This window comes from Camelina sativa, chromosome 17 (genome assembly GCF_030686135.1).
Source record: "Camelina sativa cultivar CO46 ecotype springtype chromosome 17, ASM3068613v1".
NCBI classification, from domain to species: Eukaryota; Viridiplantae; Streptophyta; class Magnoliopsida; order Brassicales; family Brassicaceae; genus Camelina; species Camelina sativa.
The window spans coordinates 33057378-33081395 of NC_141896.1; the positions used below are offsets into that span (position 1 = coordinate 33057378).

Sequence of the window (24018 nt, forward strand, 5' to 3'; positions counted from 1 at the left end):
TTGAACTCTTCTAGTGGATTGGTGTTCTTATGAAACTGTGGTTCTTCTCTTTTTTTTTTTTTAGAACCAATTTTTTTTTTGAGGAATTGCAGTGTATAAACAAAAAAAAATTAATAATTCAATGACTGACTATACTAACCATTAAAAGGTTATACAATCTATATTTTCTACAATATTTCCCAAACTAACCCTAAACCACATCACCTCCTACCATCACCTACCACCACCACTTCCAGCCACCACCACCACCGGCCTCCGTCCAGCTACCACCGGACGTCATCCAGCCTCCAGCCAACTCTGGCCACCGGCCACCAGCCAACTCCGACCACCGGCCAACCGTCCAACTGCAGCCACCGGCCAACCTTCCAACTCCGGCCGCCGGTCAACTCTGGCCACCGGCCAACTCCGGCCACCGGCCGTCGACCAACACCACCTCCGACCTCCTTCCAGCCACCGGCCATCGTCCACCTCCGGCCGCCCACCACCTCCACCTCCGGTCGCCAGCCAACTCCAGCCACCACCACCACTAGTAATTTTAAATACCCCTGATCATGTTTTCCTAATTTTTTCAAATTACCTGCTATATTCTTAATTTTATTTATGATTTTGGCTATCAGGCAAATTGGCCTTTTTTTTTTTATCCCCAAATCCTTCACTATAATTTTTCTTTTATCACACTCTCTTCCTAAAGCTTTTTTACCCTTTTTCTTTCCAAAAAAATTCTTTCTTTTTCTTTCTAAACCAAAAAATCTCAAATCCCTAAAACAAATGTCCACCTTAGGCCTGGGCAAAAAAACCGGACCCGAAAACCCAAACCGAAACCGACCCGAAAATATGGACCCGAATCCGAACCCGAACCTGGTAGAATACCCTATTGGGTCCTAATCTCCTAAACCCGAAGAACCGGAACCGAACCCGGAACCGAACCGAGAACCGAATGGGTACCCAACATACACGAAATAAAATAGTATACAGAAAATACTAATTATAATTTTTTAATTTATAGCATAGTTATTCAAAATTACAGCTTAAAATTCAAAAATATTTATTTTTCATAGATCAAAATAATTAAAATAATCAAAATAACCAAAATTATATTGGAATGGTTAGCTATATTTCAAAAAACTAACCTATTCTTTTTAGAATTTAAATTTTTTAAAAATTAAATAACATTTAACATTAAAATTTTCGGGTAATCGGGTTAAATTTTGGGTAATCGGGTACAAAATACCCGAACCCGAATGATACCCGACTTTTTCAGGTATTTATAGATTATGAAATTTTAGACCCAAACCCAGTAAGACCCGAACCGAACCCGAACCGATATTTTTTTTACCCGATTGGGTTCTAAACTCCTCTACCCAAAAAACCCGAACCCGATCCGAGTACCCGATTGCCCAGGGCTAGTACACCTAATCCTATCTAGTCCGGATATTGTGAAACTAGAACTACTTAGGATCATATTCTTGTCGGCTCAAACCTAACACTTTCTACCAAACTCAATCCGAAAAAGACCTAATCACTCAAAGAATAGCAATGTCTTGAAAGAGAGGTAAGGTTAATGGTGGGGTGAACTGTTCTAGTAATGGGAATCAGGTACTTAGATTAACAACGGTGGTAAAAAGGAAAAAGATAATCTAAGTATGTGTGTTGTGTCCATGAGTCTAATTTCAATGCATTACTCGATAATTATTAGTCAAGATTAGGTTATTATAAGATAGGGAATAACATCAAATCACAACATGCTTCGACTAAGTTTCAAATGCTGGTATAAGTATTCAAAGTGTGGTTCAGTTATACCTTTCAAACTCAATCAACAAGCATCAAACAACTAATAATGAGGGCATGGAATTTATCTGAGTTAATAAGCGAGTTTACAAGGCTAAAATCATCATAATCCCCGATACATATGCAAACAATCCTATATCAAGCAATCTAGACTCAATCTTATAATGAAAATGCAACTACATGAACATTCTCTTTTTTATATTTTTATATTTTTTTTTTTTGAATTTTCAATTTTTTTGGGTTTTAGATGCAGACTCAAATGAATAAAACTAGGAAAAAAGATGGCTAACTACACGAAGTATTGGAGAATGCATGGTCACACATGCCAAGTATAATATTGTATCCTCAACTACACGAAGTATATGTATTGCATGACCACATGCATGAAGTATATGACGTTATGTGGTCAACACCATAGACATACAATCCGGTACACCGGTCGAATAATTCCGGCTAAGACCGACGTTGACTCCGGCGTTGACCAAATTGACCAAAAAAAATTGTATTTTAATTTTTTTCTATGAAAAAACAAAATAATAAATTACTATATTAAATTATTTATGAACTTTCATGATTAGAAAACATTCTATTCAATATATATCTTAGATTTTTGCAAATGTCCTTATATTATATATTGAAAATAATTATTTATCATTATATTTTATCTATTAAAAGTAAATAGTGTTAATTTTTTTGTTATTGTTTACATGTTATTAGGAGTATGTAAATTTTTTTTATACCAAAGAGTATCTAAAATTTTGTATACTCTTTACCATGCAAATTTTAAAGTAAAGAGTCATATACTCAAATCTTTTGCATATTATTTTCTAATGAAAATAGTTGAATTTGATTTTATTGATTCTTGTAGTATTTAAAATTTTAAATAATATGATGATCAGAGATTTATATATATATAATCATTAATAATTACATATGTTATATATATATATATATATATATATATTTCTTGAAAATAATTATTAATAATTTTATTTAACTATTAGTTTAGCTTCAAAAATAAAAGTAACTAATTATAAGAATGAATACATTAGAGATATAGAAATAATTAGATATTGAATAGAATGTGTTTTCTAATCATGAAAACCCATATATAACTTAATATAATAATTTATTATTTTGTTTTTTAATAGAAAATATTAAAATACAATTTTTTTTGGTCAATGTTGGTCAACGCCGGAGTCAATGTCGGTCTTTGCCGGAATCATTCGACCGGTGTACCGGATTGTATGTCTATGGTGTTAACCACATAACGTCATATAGTTCATGCATGTGGCCATGCAATACATATACTTCGTGTAGTTGATGATACAATATTATACTTGGCATGTGTGACCATGCATTCTCCAATACTTCATGTAGTTAGCCATCTTTTTTCCATAAAACTAGTATGCAAAAATTTCAAATAAAAAAATAAAACAACAAACTAAAATGCAATGATATTTACAATGGTTGGATGAATGTGGTACCTCATGGGTTGGTGAAGAAAGAGGTTGTGGCAGCCTCCATTCTCGCCAACGTGTACCCAAGGTCGTCACCGGCTTAAGTGGGTGTCAGGATTAGCTCATCAGAAAGCTCGGTAATGTGCACAGACAACTTGCAAAGACCAGCATCCAAGTAGTTGATCGGGTACAGCATCGCGTAGCTCACCGGGTATGGCATCAGGTAGTAGGATGGATATGTCTGGGGGAAGGAAACCGAGTGGTCACCCGAGTAGTTGCTCGGAGGAGGCATCATAGGTCATCGGGTAATGCATCTAGTAAGGTTGAGGATAAGGACCCGAATGGTCACCCGAATAGGTGCCCGAATGGGGCATCAGATAGGGCATCTAGTACCCTATCAGGTGAGGAGCTGGGTAGGTATCCGAGTGGCTCATGCATGATCTATCATGTCTCGTGCTATCCTTCTCTGCTCGTGGCTCATATGATGAAGTCCTATGAGGTTCTGTAGGTGCGGCTAGGCCGCGGGCTCCCCTAACTGGTCCGTTCTTCCCCATCCAGGTGGGTGCACAGGCTGGAGCTAGAGCTGAGGCACAGCTTGCTTTGTCCTGGATCTCCCTGATCTGACCTCCCATAACCTTAACTGTCCCGGTAAGATCCTTGAACTTCCTTGCCAAGAATTAGTTCAATCCTCCTGTGGGCCTCTCTAGCCCGTACTGGCTGCTTCTAGGAGCAAATATACTCCTCAAAGTCAAAATTCTTTGGATCTTCTCACTGCCCTTGTCCTCCTGCTTCTCCTTCATTACCCTCTGATTCCTCTTCATGGTTGTACAGCGCCTCCAGAGGTGGTGAGAAGTCAATGTTTGCTCCAAGCTGAATCTTAGTAGTGGCGACATTGGGTAGGATCATCTGAGCTGCCCTCGCTGTGAGATGAATGAACTTGAATAGCAGCCTTTCATTGGGCTTCTCATAAGCCAAAAATCGAGCCAATATGAGGTACTCTATATCTAGCCACCTTGGGTCATGCACAACTCTCTAAGGGACATCAAAAGCCACTAGGATCGGTGTGACATCACAAGCCACTAGAAACACAACACAAACGAGCAAAAGAAGCAAACAAGTCAGTAACAGATTAAACAAAAATAAAAAGGAACTTCATCTAGCAAGTTTTGAAATCTAAACGTAATAAAGAATTCAACCAAATGGCAACAGTGTCAGATTGATAACGAGATTTTCACCCAGGGTATCAATTCCCTATGTAGTTGTAATACAAAGGATTATCAATCCAAATGGTTGTTGTTAATAGAAAGAATGCAATCATAACTATGCAAGTCAAGCCAAGCAATGAAAAGGGTTTTGTCTAACAACCTAATATGAACAGAAATAAAAAGAATAAATCAAAGAACTACTCGACCGAGGTACACGATGCAAGCAGCCGAGTACCAGATCGAGTAGGTGATCGGGTGACTAGAAAATAAGAACAGAATGATGAACAACTCGAGGCACCACACGATGCTGATGATCGAGTACCAGATAAGGTTGGGGATCGAGTTAAAGATCAAAGCTTAAACAATCAATATAAGAAAGCTCCTAAGGATGGGTAAATTGGTTCATAAGTATTACTTATCAGCCTAGAATGTTTTACATGCCTCAAAAAATCTATTCCCTAGACAATGAATCTCTAATCCTTGCTAATCCACTCTCGTGGTAGAAAGAGTCAACCTTGATCACTTTCCTACTCAACTCTCGTTGGAGAAACATGACTAAGCAGACATTAAAATGCGATTCATTATTGTCAATAAATCTCTTACTCATCTAATCTCTTAGACTAAATGAATAAATCTCTGGCATTAGTTAATTCAAGCATTTCATCGAACACCCCTCGATGTGGAAACGCCTAGGATCTAATCTTAACCTCTAGGCCTGAAACTAGCATTAAGAACACTAATCCAGAAGGGGATTTTCATAAAATCAATCAAGTTAAAACATCCTAATCGATTAAGAATACATAATAGCCTGTCCCATCCCTAGAAACTTTGATTCACTACTCAGATCTTATCATAATCGACATAAAAGCATAAACGAATAAGAATTGCATAGAATAAAAGTAGATGATGTATTGAAAATGAACAAAATGTAATATAGAATCAAAGTAAAAGAGTTGTAAAGAAAATAAGAAATCCTAACAAAGCTTGATAGAAAGTCAAAATCGGCTCTCAATCTCTCTCAGTACCTCTCACTCTCTCTCTTGTCGGTGGTGTCCTCTGGTTGAGAAAATAGGAAAGGGTTTATATATGGAAACCTTTTGACCTAGCCAAAACAGCTGTCATCTGAATTCCTACACGAGGCTAGGGTCGAGCACCTCCTTAGGTTGCTTTTGGGTGGTTCCTCTTGCAGCTTAGAGCTGCTTGTTCAGGTTAAGATCTCGGGTTGTTCTTCTTGTACGATCACACCTTCGGGTACATGCTCGGGTGACTCCTGATTCTTGCTTTTTTTAAGCTCCAAAACATCTGTTTTCATCCAAAATGCAACAATGCAGCAATGCAACATCCTAAAACACCTAAATGCAAATATCTAAGGTTAAGAACCTAAAAATGCTAAGATTAGACTCTAAACAATACAAAACATGACTAAAAAAAAAGTAAAATAGAGAGATATCAATTTAGAAAAATTTATTTGCTGTCCTGACGCCGCCTCATAGTTCTTTAGAACAGTCAAAATAGCCCCACATTCCTCCCTTGTGTTCTTTAATACTAGTGTTCTTAAAGAACCGTTCTTGATCTTGTCTTAAGTAATAGTAATACTAGTGTTGTTAAAAAACCGTTCCGTTGGCGATTATTCTCTCCCTAACTCTTTAACTTCTTCGTCTTCCTTGAAAGCGACTTATGGCATCTGACCGAAGACTGAGTTGAATTTTATGGATATAAAAGTTCCTTTGAAATGAATATATATCTTAGTAATCGATAACCAGCTGTCACTGGCAAATAAAAAATGCCAACTAAAGCTGATAACTTAAAACAAATTAGATAAGATCCATAATTATTTTTGTAATTTTTATTAATTATTTTTTAATCTAAAATATTTTCTTTTAGACATATTTTTTTATCTTATTATAACTGATTAATTTGTTTTTAAATCTAAATTCAACTAAAAATATTCAAATTATATATTGATGAAAAAACTTTATTTTAAAGGCTTATCATTACAACATCATAAGAGTTTATAAGAAAGTCTGAAGAGTAATTAAAATTTTATTTTCATAGAATTATTTGACTCTAACTCTATCATTTTTGAAAATTAAATATCAAACATTTCAATCTAATTTTGAATCTCTTTTTTTTTTTCAAACTCTAAGCTTAAACCTCTCTGTAGTAGTTGTCTCAAGAAAATATCACAACATTATGCAAACATGAGATAAACACTAGTTTGTTTTTTGTTATCTCATTCAATACTTTGGAAAAATATGGTATAAAAATCTATATATATTTTAACATTTTTTAAGTACATTTGACAAAATAACCTTTATGTTATACTTAATTATATATAAAAAGTCATTATGAGGATAAAATTGAGACTCAGTTATATTTAATTTATAAATATAAATAAAAATATTTTATTTAATTGAGACTTAGATTTCTTTTAGCTTTATGAGGATAAAATTGTATCATATAATTGGGTATTGTTGTGGGATCAATTGGTTAAGTCATATGCTAAACATGTAAGAGATCATGGGTTCGACCCACGAGAGTGTGAATTTCCCAAATATTTTTCGATTTCGATGGATGTTACGTTAGATTTATGAAGATTAATTTGTATCATATTGTTGAGAATTGTTGTTGGATCAATTGGTTATGTCCTATGCTAATCACATGTGAGGTCACGAGTTCGAATCTCCGGAGTGTAGAATTTTCACAATTTTTTGCAAAAAGTTTATCAAAACGGCGTCGTTTTGCATTTTCGTTGCCACATCAAAAAACACGTGGATTCTGAGTCAACGTGTACTGTACAATTGGCTCGATTTTGTGAGTATATGTATGAAATGTGAAATGTCTTATGGTAAATGTTTAAATTGGCACTTCTTGTTTGTACAGGTAGCAATTCGCACTTTTGGAGTGTGTACGGGTATGAAATGACCCTTTTCCCTAATTGTGCAGGTTGAGATTTGCATTTTGTAGAGGGTACAGTTCATGTATGAATTGGCCATTTTCCCCACTATCTTATATAAGGAACAAAGAAGCTCTTTTGTGCGAGAATTCTTTTATATTAATATATACACGGGAATAGTTTTCTTAATATTTTACTTTTCTCACTCAGAAAGATATTTGTTCGTCGTTTCCCTTATGACGTCAAGAACAAGTTTAGTGGGGAACTCATAAGATTTTAAATTTTTAGTGGGAAAGACTTTTCAGCTTTGTCAAAAAAAAAAAAAAAAACTTTTCAGCAAAAAGACATCAAGTCAATGGAGCTGCATGTGTTTGATTTTTAGTAGGGAAGACTTTTCATCAAAAAGACTTCAAATCATCAAGTCAATGGAGCTTCTGAGCTTCATGTGTTTGGATTTTATATATATATGTAGTGACTCGCAACACTAATTTACCGTCACTACTTAGTTTAAGTATTTTGTTTCACAAATATGAAAGCTTTCTTATCTCATCAGAAAATGAGTTTCCTTCTCCGTTCAATCTCTTTTCTTTTTCTTGTTTCAAATTTTCTAAGCACGTTTGTTTCTTCTACACAACACTTGTGTCATTCCGACCAAAGGGATGCTCTTCTCGAGTTTAAGACTGAGTTTTCGATCCAAAAACCTGATTGGGTTGTTTCAGATAAGTCCTCTTATCCGAAGACAGAATCATGGGTGAATAAAAGTGATTGTTGTTCTTGGGATGGAATTACGTGTGCTGCTAAGTCGGGCAAAGTGATCGGGCTAGACCTTAGTGATGGCTTCCTCCATGGCCTACTTAAATCCAAGAGCAGTCTATTTAAACTGCGCTATCTCCGTGATTTGAACCTTGCTTACAACAATTTCACCAGTTCGCCAATCCCAGCTGAATTTGATAAACTCATGGGGCTAGAAAGACTTGACCTATCTGCCTCTTCACTTTCAGGCCAAATTCCAATCAGACTTCTTCAGCTAACCAAGTTGGTGTCTCTTGATCTTTCTTCTCTCGATTTTTCTATGGATGAATCTTTTCTTCGTATACTTGCTCAAAATTTGAGGAACCTTAGAGAACTAGATATGAGTTCCGTAAACATTTCTTCAGAAATCCCCCACGAGTTTTCAAATATGCTTTCTCTTAGATCGCTAGATCTTACCAGCTGCAAACTGCTTGGAGAATTTCCAAGTAGTGTTTTTTTGATACCCAGCTTACAGTCCATTAGATTAAATGAAAATCCAAATCTGAGAGGCAATCTTCCTGTTTTTCGTGAAAATAATTCTTGGTTGGACCTGACCATTTCCGAAACAGCCTTTTCAGGTCCCATACCAGACTCTATTGGCAGCCTCATACATTTGACTTCTTTAACCCTTTCTGAATCCCAATTCTCAGGGATAATTCCTTTTTCACTTGGGAACCTTTCACACCTCTCTAGTCTTGATCTTTCTTCAAATGGTTTTGTTGGTGAAATCCCATCTTCAGTTGGCAATCTGAAACAATTGATCGATTTTGATGTTAGTAATAACAAGTTGAATGGAAACTTGCCAGCTTCAATACTCAATTTTACCCAACTACGTGCACTTTATCTCTCTTCAAATCAGTTCACAGGTTCCTTTCCACCAATCATTAGCCAAATCTCCAAATTACAGTCTTTTTTTGCTGAAGATAATCCTTTCACGGGAGCCATTCTTTCATCCCTAGTCAAGATTCCCTCATTGAGCAGCATTGCCCTGAGTTATAACCAATTCGATGAGTTTACTGGGATTGGAAATATATCTCTCTTACCCAATTTACATTATTTTTTTATTCACAACAACAATTACAACAAAGTTGTCGGTTCAGGAGTTGACTTAAATGTCTTCTCGCCTCCCAAGCAACTAGGCAGGTTATATCTATGGAATATCCCCCTTTCAACAGAAAACATCACTTCTGATTCGGATTTTCTATCACATTTGAGTGTCTTGTACTTGGTGGGCTGCAACCTCAGTGAGTTTCCTGAGTTCATACGAAAAGGAAAATATCTAAGTACCATAAGCCTTTCCAACAACAAAATCAAAGGTCAGGTACCAGAGTGGTTGTGGAGACTGCCAAAGTTGTACACTGTAGATCTCTCCAACAATTATTTCAGCGGTTTCAATGGATCATTAACAACTTCTCCTAACATTCATATCAGAGAGGTAGATCTAAGCTCAAATGCTTTCCAAGGATCACTCTTCATCCCACCCTCGAAGTATCTCAGTTATTTTTCGAGTTCCAATAATAATTTCACCGGAGAGATACCTCTATCAATATGTGGACTAAGCTCTCTAGAGGTTCTAGATCTATCAAACAACAGCCTCCATGGCTCAATTCCTTGGTGTTTGGAGACACTCATGAGTTCTCTTTCAGATCTAAATCTCCATAATAATAGACTCAGCGGAAGCCTTCCTGAGATATTTTTGAATGCCAAGGACTTATGGTCAATTGACATTAGTCACAACCGAATGGAGGGAAAACTGCCTACTTCTCTTACTGGCTGCTCTGCTCTTAAAATTCTCAATGTGGGAAGCAACACAATCAACGACAAGTTTCCCTTTCACTTAAATTCTCTGCAGAAACTTCAAGTTCTTGTCCTCCGCTCTAACAAGTTTCATGGCACATTACATAATGCTGACGGGATTTGGTTTGGATTTCCTCAGTTGAAAATCATTGATGTATCACATAATGATTTCTTCGGTACATTGCCATCTGATTACTTCCTTAACTGGACTGTGATGTCCTCCAAGAGAGATAATAATATAAAACCAGAGTACATTCGGAATCCTATTCAATATAGCTACTACACTTCACTTGTCTTGATGAGTAAAGGAGTAGAAATGGAGATGGAACGTATCCTTACAATCTACACAGCCATCGATTTTTCAGGAAATCGACTCCATGGACCTATTCCTGCTTCCGTTGGTTTGCTGAAGGAGCTTCGTATTCTCAACATGTCAAGCAATGCTTTCACGGGCCACATCCCATCTTCTTTGGCAAACTTGACGAATCTCGAGTCACTAGACCTATCCCAAAACAAGATTTCTGGTCAAATTCCTCCTGAGCTTGGGACCCTCTCTTCTCTTGCGTGGATAAACGTTTCACATAACCAACTTGAAGGTTACATACCACAAGGCACACAGTTTCAACGACAAAATTGCTCCTCCTATGAAGGAAACCCCGCACTTAATGGCCCTTCCCTTAAGGATATTTGTGGAGATATCAAAGCGCCAACACCACCACAACCCGAACCCATGGAAACAAAAGAAGAAGAAGAAGACGAATCATTCAGTTGGATGGCAGCAGGTGTAGGTTTTGCACCTGGAGTTATGTTTGGCCTGGCGATGGGATACATAGTAGCTTCATACAAGCATGAATGGTTCATGAAGACTTTTGGCAGAAGCAAGCCACGGAGCACCAGGACTCGTTAGGCCACTCTTCGATCACAGTCCCAGCTTCCTTAAACGCATTGTTGTTTTTTTTTTTTTGTACTTTTAGTGTGTATTTTGTTGTATCATCACAAATAATTTTGTTGTATTTCATGAATAAAAGAACATTATATGAATCAATTAGCAAATACCTCAGCTAATTTTATGCAATTATTGGCTTTTTTACTTTGAAACTTTGCAAAACAACAAAGAATCATCGACGTATAAGAAATGATTAATCATAGGAGCAAGTTGGGTGAAGTGCATGCCTTCAATGCCACCATTATTTTAGCTTTGTTGATCAGTTGATTTACAATCTCTGCACAGAGTATGAAGAGGTATGAAGACAACCTCGTCGAATTTTCCGTCAAAGTTTCCAAATTTTATACAAAATACCATTTATGAGAAAAAAGTATGAGATACTTTTTTTTTGTCATCTTAATTTTAGTAAGTTAAATTTTGATATGGAACCGTAAAGAAATAAAACTTTCAAACAAAAGGAAACTAAAGTCGTCGGCGCATGAAGTCAAAGTCCCCGGAAACATAACCGGCGGATATAAAAGATTTTCCAGAATCTAGACTCTATGGAAGGAGAACTAAAGACACTAGAAAGACAAAGAAAATGTTGTCAAACTGAGATCAAAGGGGGTCGACCGATCTTTAAACTAATTTTTTTTGGCTTCACATTCGAATCATCACCACTGCTTCCATGGCTACTGCCAATGGTACTCTTGTCAGTGCCGGTGAATAAATAACAACTATCAAACGCTTTTCAATATCAACACTCTAATGTCCCCAAACTTTACTTTACAAACTACTTCATGTGGAGTCTTTTTGTTAGCGTAGATATAGGAGTACTAGGTAACAACCCGCACATAGTACGGTATAAAATAATTATTTAATATTTTTACTGTAATTTTTATTTACAAAATCTATTATATTTATGGGTAATTGAAATATTTAAAATTCGATTGTGTAGTATATATCTATAAAAAAATTGTATAATAATTAAAATTTAATCCGTGAGAGTTATTATAATATCAATCTTATATTATTATATCATATGAACATATGAACAAATGGTTTTTAAAATTCATTTTAAAGATTTTATGAAAATATAATTAAAGGATATAATTAAGTTAGAAAAATAATTTAAAAATTTAATTTTGGGTGTTAATTGTATTTTTGGAAAAATATATTGACAAATAAAGAAAAGAATGTCCTGAGCTCTGTAATGCTGACACCTCAGCTTTTTTGCCAAAATGTTCCTCTATTAATATATCGGGGATATCCCATATCTTTACCAAATATATGATGTTATCTCTTGTATCACTATAAATACATTATGAATGCATAGCTCTCCATTCACGGAGATTCACACAATTACATGGTATCAGAGCTAAGCTGATTTCAAAAGCTTTTCTTTCCGATCCTACTCCGCTCTCTTCATCTCTCCGTCGCTCTTCTTATTTTCCTTTTTTCCTGTTTTTGTTTTCTTTTTTGTCTTCGTTAAAAGTGTGATTGGTGAAGATGACTGGCCCCTCTCAAACCGCCGTCACTCCCAACACAGACAAGCCCTTTGGAATCGCACAGATTCGAGGCTACATCCCCATCCAGCTTGACATGAACAAGCTCAACTATGATGTCTGGCGCGAGCTTTTCGAAACCCATTGCAGCAGTTTTGGCGTTTTGGGACATCTCGATGGCTCCTCCGTGGCAACCGCTGATGTTGAAAAACAGTGGAAAGAACGTGATGGGCTTGTAAAAATGTGGATTTACGGCACGGTGTCTGAACAGCTCCTCGACACCATCCTCAAGGCCAAATCCAAAGCGCGTGACATATGGATCACGCTTGAAGATTTGTTTCGTGATAACAAGGAGGCACGGTCGCTCCAATACGATAATGAACTCCGCAGTCTTGAGATCGGTGATATGAATATCACCGACTACAGCCACAAATTGAAGTCTCTCTCCGACTTGTTGGCCAATCTTGATTCACCAGTCTCTGATCGGTCGTTAGTGATGCATATGTTGAATGGTTTGTCTAACAAATTTGATAGCATAATCAATGTTATTCAACATCAGACTCCATTCCCTTCATTCACTAAGGCACGATCGATGCTCATCATGGAAGAGAAGCGCCTTGACAAACAAGTTAAAACTATCGCACAACATCCCACCAATGCTTCCTCACCAACGGTGCTGTTCACCTACCAGGATCAACAACAACAACCCAACAACTCGCAGCACTACAACGGTCACAACAACAACACCAAAAACTCCGGTCGCGGCTACAACAACAACTCTAGAAACAGAGGACGCGGACGCAACAATCGTGGGCGTGGTCGAAACAACTGGAACAACAATCAGTTTGGCTATCCTCCTCCGTGGGGATACAACCAACCTCCCTGGTCGTATCCGCAGTCGTATGGTGGACCACATTCGTATGCACCTCCAATGTTGCATCACGCTTATTTACTGTAATTTTTATTTACAAAATCTATTATATTTATGGGTAATTGAAATATTTAAAATTCGATTGTGTAGTATATATCTATAAAAAAATTGTATAATAATTAAAATTTAATCCGTGAGAGTTATTATAATATCAATCTTATATTATTATATCATATGAACATATGAACAAATGGTTTTTAAAATTCATTTTAAAGATTTTATGAAAATATAATTAAAGGATATAATTAAGTTAGAAAAATAATTTAAAAATTTAATTTTGGGTGTTAATTGTATTTTTGGAAAAATATATTGACAAATAAAGAAAAGAATGTCCTGAGCTCTGTAATGCTGACACCTCAGCTTTTTTGCCAAAATGTTCCTCTATTAATATATAGGGGATATCCCATATCTTTACCAAATATATGATGTTATCTCTTGTATCACTATAAATACATTATGAATGCATAGCTCTCCATTCACGGAGATTCACACAATTACATGGTATCAGAGCTAAGCTGATTTCAAAAGCTTTTCTTTCCGATCCTACTCCGCTCTCTTCATCTCTCCGTCGCTCTTCTTATTTTCCTTTTTTCCTGTTTTTGTTTTCTTTTTTGTCTTCGTTAAAAGTGTGATTGGTGAAGATGACTGGCCCCTCTCAAACCGCCGTCACTCCCAACACAGACAAGCCCTTTGGAATCGCACAGATTCGAGGCTACATCCCCATCCAGCTTGACATGAACAAGCTCAACTATGATGTCTGGCGCGAGCTTTTCGAAACCCATTGCAGCAGTTTTGGCGTTTTGGGACATCTCGATGGCTCCTCCGTGGCAACCGCTGATGTTGAAAAACAGTGGAAAGAACGTGATGGGCTTGTAAAAATGTGGATTTACGGCACGGTGTCTGAACAGCTCCTCGACACCATCCTCAAGGCCAAATCCAAAGCGCGTGACATATGGATCACGCTTGAAGATTTGTTTCGTGATAACAAGGAGGCACGGTCGCTCCAATACGATAATGAACTCCGCAGTCTTGAGATCGGTGATATGAATATCACCGACTACAGCCACAAATTGAAGTCTCTCTCCGACTTGTTGGCCAATCTTGATTCACCAGTCTCTGATCGGTCGTTAGTGATGCATATGTTGAATGGTTTGTCTAACAAATTTGATAGCATAATCAATGTTATTCAACATCAGACTCCATTCCCTTCATTCACTAAGGCACGATCGATGCTCATCATGGAAGAGAAGCGCCTTGACAAACAAGTTAAAACTATCGCACAACATCCCACCAATGCTTCCTCACCAACGGTGCTGTTCACCTACCAGGATCAACAACAACAACCCAACAACTCGCAGCACTACAACGGTCACAACAACAACACCAAAAACTCCGGTCGCGGCTACAACAACAACTCTAGAAACAGAGGACGCGGACGCAACAATCGTGGGCGTGGTCGAAACAACTGGAACAACAATCAGTTTGGCTATCCTCCTCCGTGGGGATACAACCAACCTCCCTGGTCGTATCCGCAGTCGTATGGTGGACCACATTCGTATGCACCTCCAATGTTGCATCACGCTTATTTACTGTAATTTTTATTTACAAAATCTATTATATTTATGGGTAATTGAAATATTTAAAATTCGATTGTGTAGTATATATCTATAAAAAAATTGTATAATAATTAAAATTTAATCCGTGAGAGTTATTATAATATCAATCTTATATTATTATATCATATGAACATATGAACAAATGGTTTTTAAAATTCATTTTAAAGATTTTATGAAAATATAATTAAAGGATATAATTAAGTTAGAAAAATAATTTAAAAATTTAATTTTGGGTGTTAATTGTATTTTTGGAAAAATATATTGACAAATAAAGAAAAGAATGTCCTGAGCTCTGTAATGCTGACACCTCAGCTTTTTTGCCAAAATGTTCCTCTATTAATATATAGGGGATATCCCATATCTTTACCAAATATATGATGTTATCTCTTGTATCACTATAAATACATTATGAATGCATAGCTCTCCATTCACGGAGATTCACACAATTACATGGTATCAGAGCTAAGCTGATTTCAAAAGCTTTTCTTTCCGATCCTACTCCGCTCTCTTCATCTCTCCGTCGCTCTTCTTATTTTCCTTTTTTCCTGTTTTTGTTTTCTTTTTTGTCTTCGTTAAAAGTGTGATTGGTGAAGATGACTGGCCCCTCTCAAACCGCCGTCACTCCCAACACAGACAAGCCCTTTGGAATCGCACAGATTCGAGGCTACATCCCCATCCAGCTTGACATGAACAAGCTCAACTATGATGTCTGGCGCGAGCTTTTCGAAACCCATTGCAGCAGTTTTGGCGTTTTGGGACATCTCGATGGCTCCTCCGTGGCAACCGCTGATGTTGAAAAACAGTGGAAAGAACGTGATGGGCTTGTAAAAATGTGGATTTACGGCACGGTGTCTGAACAGCTCCTCGACACCATCCTCAAGGCCAAATCCAAAGCGCGTGACATATGGATCACGCTTGAAGATTTGTTTCGTGATAACAAGGAGGCACGGTCGCTCCAATACGATAATGAACTCCGCAGTCTTGAGATCGGTGATATGAATATCACCGACTACAGCCACAAATTGAAGTCTCTCTCCGACTTGTTGGCCAATCTTGATTCACCAGTCTCTGATCGGTCGTTAGTGATGCATATGTTGAATGGTTTGTCTAACAAATTTGATAGCATAATCAATGTTATTCAACATCAGACTCCATTCCCTTCATTCACTAAGGCACGATCGATGCTCATCATGGAAGAGAAGCGCCTTGACAAACAAGTTAAAACTATCGCACAACATCCCACCAATGCTTCCTCACCAATGGTGCTGTTCACCTACCAGGATCAACAACAACAACCCAACAACTCGCAGCACTACAACGGTCACAACAACAACACCAAAAACTCCGGTCGCGGCTACAACAACAACTCTAGAAACAGAGGACGCGGACGCAACAATCGTGGGCGTGGTCGAAACAACTGGAACAACAATCAGTTTGGCTATCCTCCTCCGTGGGGATACAACCAACCTCCCTGGTCGTATCCGCAGTCGTATGGTGGACCACATTCGTATGCACCTCCAATGTTGCATCACGCTTATTTACTGTAATTTTTATTTACAAAATCTATTATATTTATGGGTAATTGAAATATTTAAAATTCGATTGTGTAGTATATATCTATAAAAAAATTGTATAATAATTAAAATTTAATCCGTGAGAGTTATTATAATATCAATCTTATATTATTATATCATATGAACATATGAACAAATGGTTTTTAAAATTCATTTTAAAGATTTTATGAAAATATAATTAAAGGATATAATTAAGTTAGAAAAATAATTTAAAAATTTAATTTTGGGTGTTAATTGTATTTTTGGAAAAATATATTGACAAATAAAGAAAAGAATGTCCTGAGCTCTGTAATGCTGACACCTCAGCTTTTTTGCCAAAATGTTCCTCTATTAATATATAGGGGATATCCCATATCTTTACCAAATATATGATGTTATCTCTTGTATCACTATAAATACATTATGAATGCATAGCTCTCCATTCACGGAGATTCACACAATTACATGGTATCAGAGCTAAGCTGATTTCAAAAGCTTTTCTTTCCGATCCTACTCCGCTCTCTTCATCTCTCCGTCGCTCTTCTTATTTTCCTTTTTTCCTGTTTTTGTTTTCTTTTTTGTCTTCGTTAAAAGTGTGATTGGTGAAGATGACTGGCCCCTCTCAAACCGCCGTCACTCCCAACACAGACAAGCCCTTTGGAATCGCACAGATTCGAGGCTACATCCCCATCCAGCTTGACATGAACAAGCTCAACTATGATGTCTGGCGCGAGCTTTTCGAAACCCATTGCAGCAGTTTTGGCGTTTTGGGACATCTCGATGGCTCCTCCGTGGCAACCGCTGATGTTGAAAAACAGTGGAAAGAACGTGATGGGCTTGTAAAAATGTGGATTTACGGCACGGTGTCTGAACAGCTCCTCGACACCATCCTCAAGGCCAAATCCAAAGCGCGTGACATATGGATCACGCTTGAAGATTTGTTTCGTGATAACAAGGAGGCACGGTCGCTCCAATACGATAATGAACTCCGCAGTCTTGAGATCGGTGATATGAATATCACCGACTACAGCCACAAATTGAAGTCTCTCTCCGACTTGTTGGCCAATCTTGATTCACCAGTCTCTGATCGGTCGTTAGTGATGCATATGTTGAATGGTTTGTCTAACAAATTTGATAGCATAATCAATGTTATTCAACATCAGACTCCATTCCCTTCATTCACTAAGGCACGATCGATGCTCATCATGGAAGAGAAGTGCCTTGACAAACAAGTTAAAACTATCGCACAACATCCCACCAATGCTTCCTCACCAACGGTGCTGTTCACCTACCAGGATCAACAACAACAACCCAACAACTCGCAGCACTACAACGGTCACAACAACAACACCAAAAACTCCGGTCGCGGCTACAACAACAACTCTAGAAACAGAGGACGCGGACGCAACAATCGTGGGCGTGGTCGAAACAACTGGAACAACAATCAGTTTGGCTATCCTCCTCCGTGGGGATACAACCAACCTCCCTGGTCGTATCCGCAGTCGTATGGTGGACCACATTCGTATGCACCTCCAATGTTGCATCACGCTTATTTACTGTAATTTTTATTTACAAAATCTATTATATTTATGGGTAATTGAAATATTTAAAATTCGATTGTGTAGTATATATCTATAAAAAAATTGTATAATAATTAAAATTTAATCCGTGAGAGTTATTATAATATCAATCTTATATTATTATATCATATGAACATATGAACAAATGGTTTTTAAAATTCATTTTAAAGATTTTATGAAAATATAATTAAAGGATATAATTAAGTTAGAAAAATAATTTAAAAATTTAATTTTGGGTGTTAATTGTATTTTTGGAAAAATATATTGACAAATAAAGAAAAGAATGTCCTGAGCTCTGTAATGCTGACACCTCAGCTTTTTTGCCAAAATGTTCCTCTATTAATATATAGGGGATATCCCATATCTTTACCAAATATATGATGTTATCTCTTGTATCACTATAAATACATTATGAATGCATAGCTCTCCATTCACGGAGATTCACACAATTACATGGTATCAGAGCTAAGCTGATTTCAAAAGCTTTTCTTTCCGATCCTACTCCGCTCTCTTCATCTCTCCGTCGCTCTTCTTATTTTCCTTTTTTCCTGTTTTTGTTTTCTTTTTTGTCTTCGTTAAAAGTGTGATTGGTGAAGATGACTGGCCCCTCTCAAACCGCCGTCACTCCCAACACAGACAAGCCCTTTGGAATCGCACAGATTCGAGGCTACATCCCCATCCAGCTTGACATGAACAAGCTCAACTATGATGTCTGGCGCGAGCTTTTCGAAACCCATTGCAGCAGTTTTGGCGTTTTGGGACATCTCGATGGCTCCTCCGTGGCAACCGCTGATGTTGAAAAACAGTGGAAAGAACGTGATGGGCTTGTAAAAATGTGGATTTACGGCACGGTGTCTGAACAGCTCCTCGACACCATCCTCAAGGCCAAATCCAAAGCGCGTGACATATGGATCACGCTTGAAGATTTGTTTCGTGATAACAAGGAGGCACGGTCGCTCCAATACGATAATGAACTCCGCAGTCTTGAGATCGGTGATATGAATATCACCGACTACAGCCACAAATTGAAGTCTCTCTCCGACTTGTTGGCCAATCTTGATTCACCAGTCTCTGATCGGTCGTTAGTGATGCATATGTTGAATGGTTTGTCTAACAAATTTGATAGCATAATCAATGTTATTCAACATCAGACTCCATTCCCTTCATTCACTAAGGCACGATCGATGCTCATCATGGAAGAGAAGCGCCTTGACAAACAAGTTAAAACTATCGCACAACATCCCACCAATGCTTCCTCACCAACGGTGCTGTTCACCTACCAGGATCAACAACAACAACCCAACAACTCGCAGCACTACAACGGTCACAACAACAACACCAAAAACTCCGGTCGCGGCTACAACAACAACTCTAGAAACAGAGGACGCGGACGCAACAATCGTGGGCGTGGTCGAAACAACTGGAACAACAATCAGTTTGGCTATCCTCCTCCGTGGGGATACAACCAACCTCCCTGGTCGTATCCGCAGTCGTATGGTGGACCACATTCGTATGCACCTCCAATGTTGCATCACGCTTACCCCCCCCCACCATATGCTGCACCCGGTGTTTCCCCTGCCCCATTCTCTCCCACTCGTCCACACGGTGAAGCTCACTATGTCCAACACGCCTATCCGCCACCGCCAATAGCTAGCACACCAACGCTCACTGCTTTGCCACAAGCGTTCAGCACGATGACTCTGCAGGATCCGGCAGGCCACTCTTAGGTCATGGACACTGGGGCTACTGATCACGTTGCCAATCGGACAGGTATGCTACGTTCCCTTTTTAATAAAAGCATTGTTCCTTCTCTTATTGTTGGTAATGGTTCCTCTGCCCCTGTCACCCATACCGGCTTAACAACCTTACCCTCGACCTCTCGCCCTCTCCACCTAAACAATGTCCTTGTCAGCCCCACCATTATCAAAAACCTCATATCTGTTCGCCGGTTTGTTACTGACAATATGTGCTCTGTCGAGTTTGATCCTTTTGGGTTTTATGTTAAGGATCTGCGGACGCGGACCAAGCTCCTACGCTGCAACAGTGACGGACCGTTGTACACCATCACGCCACCAGCTCCACCTGCTCTCACTCTTTCAGTTCACACGCCTATAGGTGAATTGTGGCATCGCCGTCTCGGTCATACGGGATCCTCTACATTTAAGTCTTTAGCATCTTCGGGTTGTATTTCTTTTTCTAAGACCGACTTGACAACTTTGTGTCATGCGTGTCAGCTAGGCAAACACGTTCGTTTACCATTCTTTAATTCAACTTCAACTGTCTCCACACCTCTTCCGTCTCTCCTTTACCTTTAAACCATATACAGGCGGCTAAGGATCCAAATTGGAATCCGGCAATGGGAGAGGAATACAGTGCTCTTGTTAAAACGGGGACGTGGTGGCTTGTACCACTGCCCAAAAACACTAATATCATTCGTTCTATGTGGTTATACAGGCATAAGTTTGACTCCAATGGCCGGTTGTCTCGCTATAAGGCCAGACTGGTTGCTAATGGCAAGTCACAGCTTCCCGGTGTCGATTGCGATGAGACGTTTAGTCCGGTGGTCAAACCGGCTACCATCCGTGCGGTCCTACATGTGGCTACAGCGTATGATTGGCCTCTCCGTTAGCTAGACGTCAAGAACGCGTTCCTCCATGGTGATCTCAAAGAAACGGTGTACATGCATCAACCGCCGGGATTTAAAGACAAGAGCAAGCCGGATCATGTGTGCCTCTTACGACGTTCTCTCTACGGCCTTAAACAGGCCCCTCGCGCTTGGTACACTCGGTTCTCCGCTTTTGCTACGAAGTTCGGTTTCCATCAAAGTCTATCGGACTCATCCTTGTTCATTTGTCCTCGTGGCAAGGATATTGCTTACCTGTTACTCTATGTTGATGATATCGGACTCACAACCTCCTCGACGACACTGCTTAATGAGATCATTTCGGCACTGCACTCTACTTTTGCCATGACTGATCTCGGGCCTCTTCATCATTTCCTTGGTATTTCCATCGTCCGGAATGACAAAGGTACGTTCCTCCATCAACAGAACTATGCGGCCGATATCCTTCATCGTGCCAACATGACGAAGTGTAACCCCTGCCTTACTCCGGTTGATACCAAACCAAAGCTTGCTGAGCTCAACTCCGACAGTCCTCCGGTCAAGGATCCTACTATGTATCGGAGTCTTGCTGGTGCACTACAATATCTTACATTCACCCATCCGGATATATCGTATGCTGTTCAGCAAGTGTATCTAACAAGGGGGGGGGGTGTTAGCGTAGATATAGGTGTATCTTATAGGTGTATCTTATATCTGTGTATATCCCATATCTTTACCAAAGATATGATGTTATCTCTTGTATCACTATAAATACATTATGAATTCACAGCTCTCCATTCATGGAGATTCACAGAATTACACTTTTTAGATATACGCTTTGTTCGATAACTATGAATGTGCAAGCTATCTTGATGACTCCACCACTGCGCTACCAGTAGCAAAAACAACCTAAACCAACGACACGATCACTATCAATCCAAACTATATTTTCTGAAAAAACAAGATAGTTTTGGTTTATTCACTTCTATGATCCAACCATATTTATTGGTGCCAGAAACTCCTCCGAGATCTTGGACATTCTTGCCTCGACGTTTGCCAAGCCGAGTCATATATGTTTCAACCATATATGATAGTTGAGGACGTAGCTCAATCAAATTTCAAAGGAGAAATTTCACATATTTTTGCGACCAATCCGAAGATAATATCTACCACTATTAATCAGGTACTAATTCACATCATAATTCATTTTTAGAAACCAAAACTATAAATCGTTTTAATCAAAAAAAAAATCATAAATCTTATTTTAAAAAGAAGTTTTACAAAAAAAAAAATTATTTTAAAAGAAAGTTAAAACATAAAAACATGAAAGTTTTGACTTGTTAGAAACTCAGTTAAATAAATTATTAATCTTTCCAACATTGTATTTGGATAATTCAAATTAAATAAATTTACTATTCGATGAAAAATAATAATATTATTTTAGAAAATTTATAAAATTATTAGTATGAAATTATATTTTTTTCAAAACTAAATATATTGTTTATTTATTAATTTAATATGGTTAAATTAATAAAGAGGAGGTTGGCCTTCGACCGAAGCATCACCATCAAATTCAGATGAGTCATCATCCATAATCTTCACTTGGACTTAGAGATGAGGGTTAGGTGATGGAGGAGCATCACCATCAGATTCAGATGAGTCATCATCCAAAAACTGCACTCAGACTTGGTGTTGAGGTAGAAAATTAAATGAATATTGAACATGAATAGGTGGGACTTGAGAGTAACAGTGTCAGGATATGTGATGAGATGGTGGAGGAGGAGCATCATCGTGGGACTTATCATGGTTGCTTGCAATCCAGAATAGAACCAAAGCGACGACAAATCCTAAAACCTGAAAAATCAAACTCAAACTAAGTTTCAGATTCACGCACCAAAACTCAAACTCAATCTCAGATTCACGCACCAAAACTCTATTATGTTCTGAAGTTTCAAAATCTTAAATCTCCATTGATATCAGAACAACTTCTCCGTCGTAATTCATAAATCAATTTCGGAATCCCTAACTTCTCCGTCGTAAATCAATTTCGGAATCCCTAACCACCACGATTCTAAACTCTCTACCAAAACAAAACCTACAATGGCGATTCTACGAGCGACTTATCTAATCTAAGAATTCGGAATTGAAATTTGTGTGTCTAACCTTCATCTTTGCTCTTCGATCGCCGGAGCTGTTCTTCTGTTACAGTAGAGTAGAGAGAAGAGGAAATGAAATGAACGGGAGAGACGAAGAATCAAAGTATTTAAGAAATGAAATGCTCTAAAACAGCGCTGTATCACGCGTTTTCGTCTTATGTCTCTGTTAATTAAAAATGACACATCATAGAGAACTCTCCATAATTTTTGGATGTGATTTGAGAAGACGACAATGAAAAAGATTAGAGATGAGCTCCAATAAAAATGCAAATTCAAGAATATGCAAACAACAATATAGTTATATTTCACTAAATTTTCTTAGATATATATATATACATATATATATATATATATTAATATTACTTGATTATTAATTTATGATATTGATGGGACCATATTTTTACATTGGATTTCCAAAAAAAATATTATCTTATTAATTTATCGAAATATGTCATTTTTTACACCGGCCCAACTCGGGACCAAAAAAATTTATTAATTTAAAGAGTACTAATTTATAGAGGTTCTACTGTATGTTAATATTCAAACCTCTATGGGGTACACAAAACCAACTTAATAGTACATGGTATGCACATATACCAAATTTGTCAATTGTAGGTTAATTTACATACTAATTTTTGCAAATCCAATTATTAATTTTTTCTTCTTTTTAGCTCAACCTAATGAAAAACACAAGTCAGTTTAAACCAATTCTCTTCTTAACCTTACATATGAATCTTGTAGAATCATATATATAAAAGTAAGGTTATGGTCTCTCCTTATTGGTTGATTTTCATTTAATACTTTCTAATTTTTTATTTGTTTTATTTGATTTCTAATTTTTAATTGCTTTAGATAATATTTAAGACCCAATTAACACAATACAATTAATTCATACATTAAAACAAAATTATAACTGAAAATAAAATAAATTATGCATTAATCATATTCCACCACTCAATTTTATTCAAAGACTATAAATAATATTTGTAACTCCAATAATACTAAATGTAACTTCCATCAATTTTGATCATATAAATAAGCATTGTCCCATTCTCTCATATTGACATTTTTTACTTTCTCATTTTCACATTCTCTCATTTACTTCCACAATATCTCAAATCATTTTTTTTTTCTGTTTTCAATTTCTTATTTTTGTTGTATGAGTTAAAAAAAACCAAATGAAATTTAATGCGAAATTTTAATTTTAGAGAC

The 24018-nt window shown here is 37.5% G+C and overlaps 6 protein-coding genes across 6 annotated transcripts; all 6 read left to right on the top strand.

Annotated features, from left to right (window-relative positions):
• Window positions 1-7800: 7800 nt before the first annotated feature.
• LOC104758105 (receptor-like protein 7) lies at window positions 7801-11013 on the top strand. Its single transcript, XM_010480919.3, has one exon. The coding sequence runs from the start codon at window positions 7879-7881 to the stop codon at window positions 10843-10845; it is 2967 nt and encodes a 988-aa protein (XP_010479221.3). The 5' UTR covers window positions 7801-7878; the 3' UTR covers window positions 10846-11013.
• Window positions 11014-11116: 103 nt separating this feature from the next.
• On the top strand, window positions 11117-13454 carry LOC147924633 (uncharacterized). The gene has a single exon (XM_087497275.1). The coding sequence runs from the start codon at window positions 12373-12375 to the stop codon at window positions 13324-13326; it is 954 nt and encodes a 317-aa protein (XP_087353401.1). The 5' UTR covers window positions 11117-12372; the 3' UTR covers window positions 13327-13454.
• Window positions 13455-13471: 17 nt separating this feature from the next.
• Window positions 13472-15022, top strand: LOC147924634 (uncharacterized). The gene has a single exon (XM_087497273.1). It carries the CDS (start codon window positions 13941-13943, stop codon window positions 14892-14894), a length of 954 nt encoding a protein of 317 aa, XP_087353399.1. The 5' UTR covers window positions 13472-13940; the 3' UTR covers window positions 14895-15022.
• Window positions 15023-15039: 17 nt separating this feature from the next.
• LOC147924635 (uncharacterized) lies at window positions 15040-16567 on the top strand. Its single transcript, XM_087497274.1, has one exon. It carries the CDS (start codon window positions 15509-15511, stop codon window positions 16460-16462), a length of 954 nt encoding a protein of 317 aa, XP_087353400.1. The 5' UTR covers window positions 15040-15508; the 3' UTR covers window positions 16463-16567.
• A 227-nt stretch (window positions 16568-16794) lies between these two features.
• Window positions 16795-18171, top strand: LOC147924636 (uncharacterized). The gene has a single exon (XM_087497300.1). It carries the CDS (start codon window positions 17077-17079, stop codon window positions 18028-18030), a length of 954 nt encoding a protein of 317 aa, XP_087353426.1. The 5' UTR covers window positions 16795-17076; the 3' UTR covers window positions 18031-18171.
• A 310-nt stretch (window positions 18172-18481) lies between these two features.
• Window positions 18482-20336, top strand: LOC147924637 (uncharacterized). The gene is made up of 2 exons (XM_087494382.1): window positions 18482-19818; window positions 20055-20336. The coding sequence occupies exon 1, from the start codon at window positions 18645-18647 to the stop codon at window positions 19773-19775; it is 1131 nt and encodes a 376-aa protein (XP_087350508.1). The 5' UTR covers window positions 18482-18644; the 3' UTR covers window positions 19776-19818; window positions 20055-20336.
• Window positions 20337-24018: the final 3682 nt, after the last annotated feature.

Bases quoted from the DNA above. Each gene is read 5' to 3' on its own strand.
- LOC147924634 (XM_087497273.1), top strand. From the start codon at position 13,941: ATGACTGGCCCCTCTCAAACCGCCGTCACTCCCAACACAGACAAGCCC.
- LOC147924636 (XM_087497300.1), top strand. From the start codon at position 17,077: ATGACTGGCCCCTCTCAAACCGCCGTCACTCCCAACACAGACAAGCCC.
- LOC104758105 (XM_010480919.3), top strand. From the start codon at position 7,879: ATGAAAGCTTTCTTATCTCATCAGAAAATGAGTTTCCTTCTCCGTTCA.
- LOC147924635 (XM_087497274.1), top strand. From the start codon at position 15,509: ATGACTGGCCCCTCTCAAACCGCCGTCACTCCCAACACAGACAAGCCC.
- LOC147924637 (XM_087494382.1), top strand. From the start codon at position 18,645: ATGACTGGCCCCTCTCAAACCGCCGTCACTCCCAACACAGACAAGCCC.
- LOC147924633 (XM_087497275.1), top strand. From the start codon at position 12,373: ATGACTGGCCCCTCTCAAACCGCCGTCACTCCCAACACAGACAAGCCC.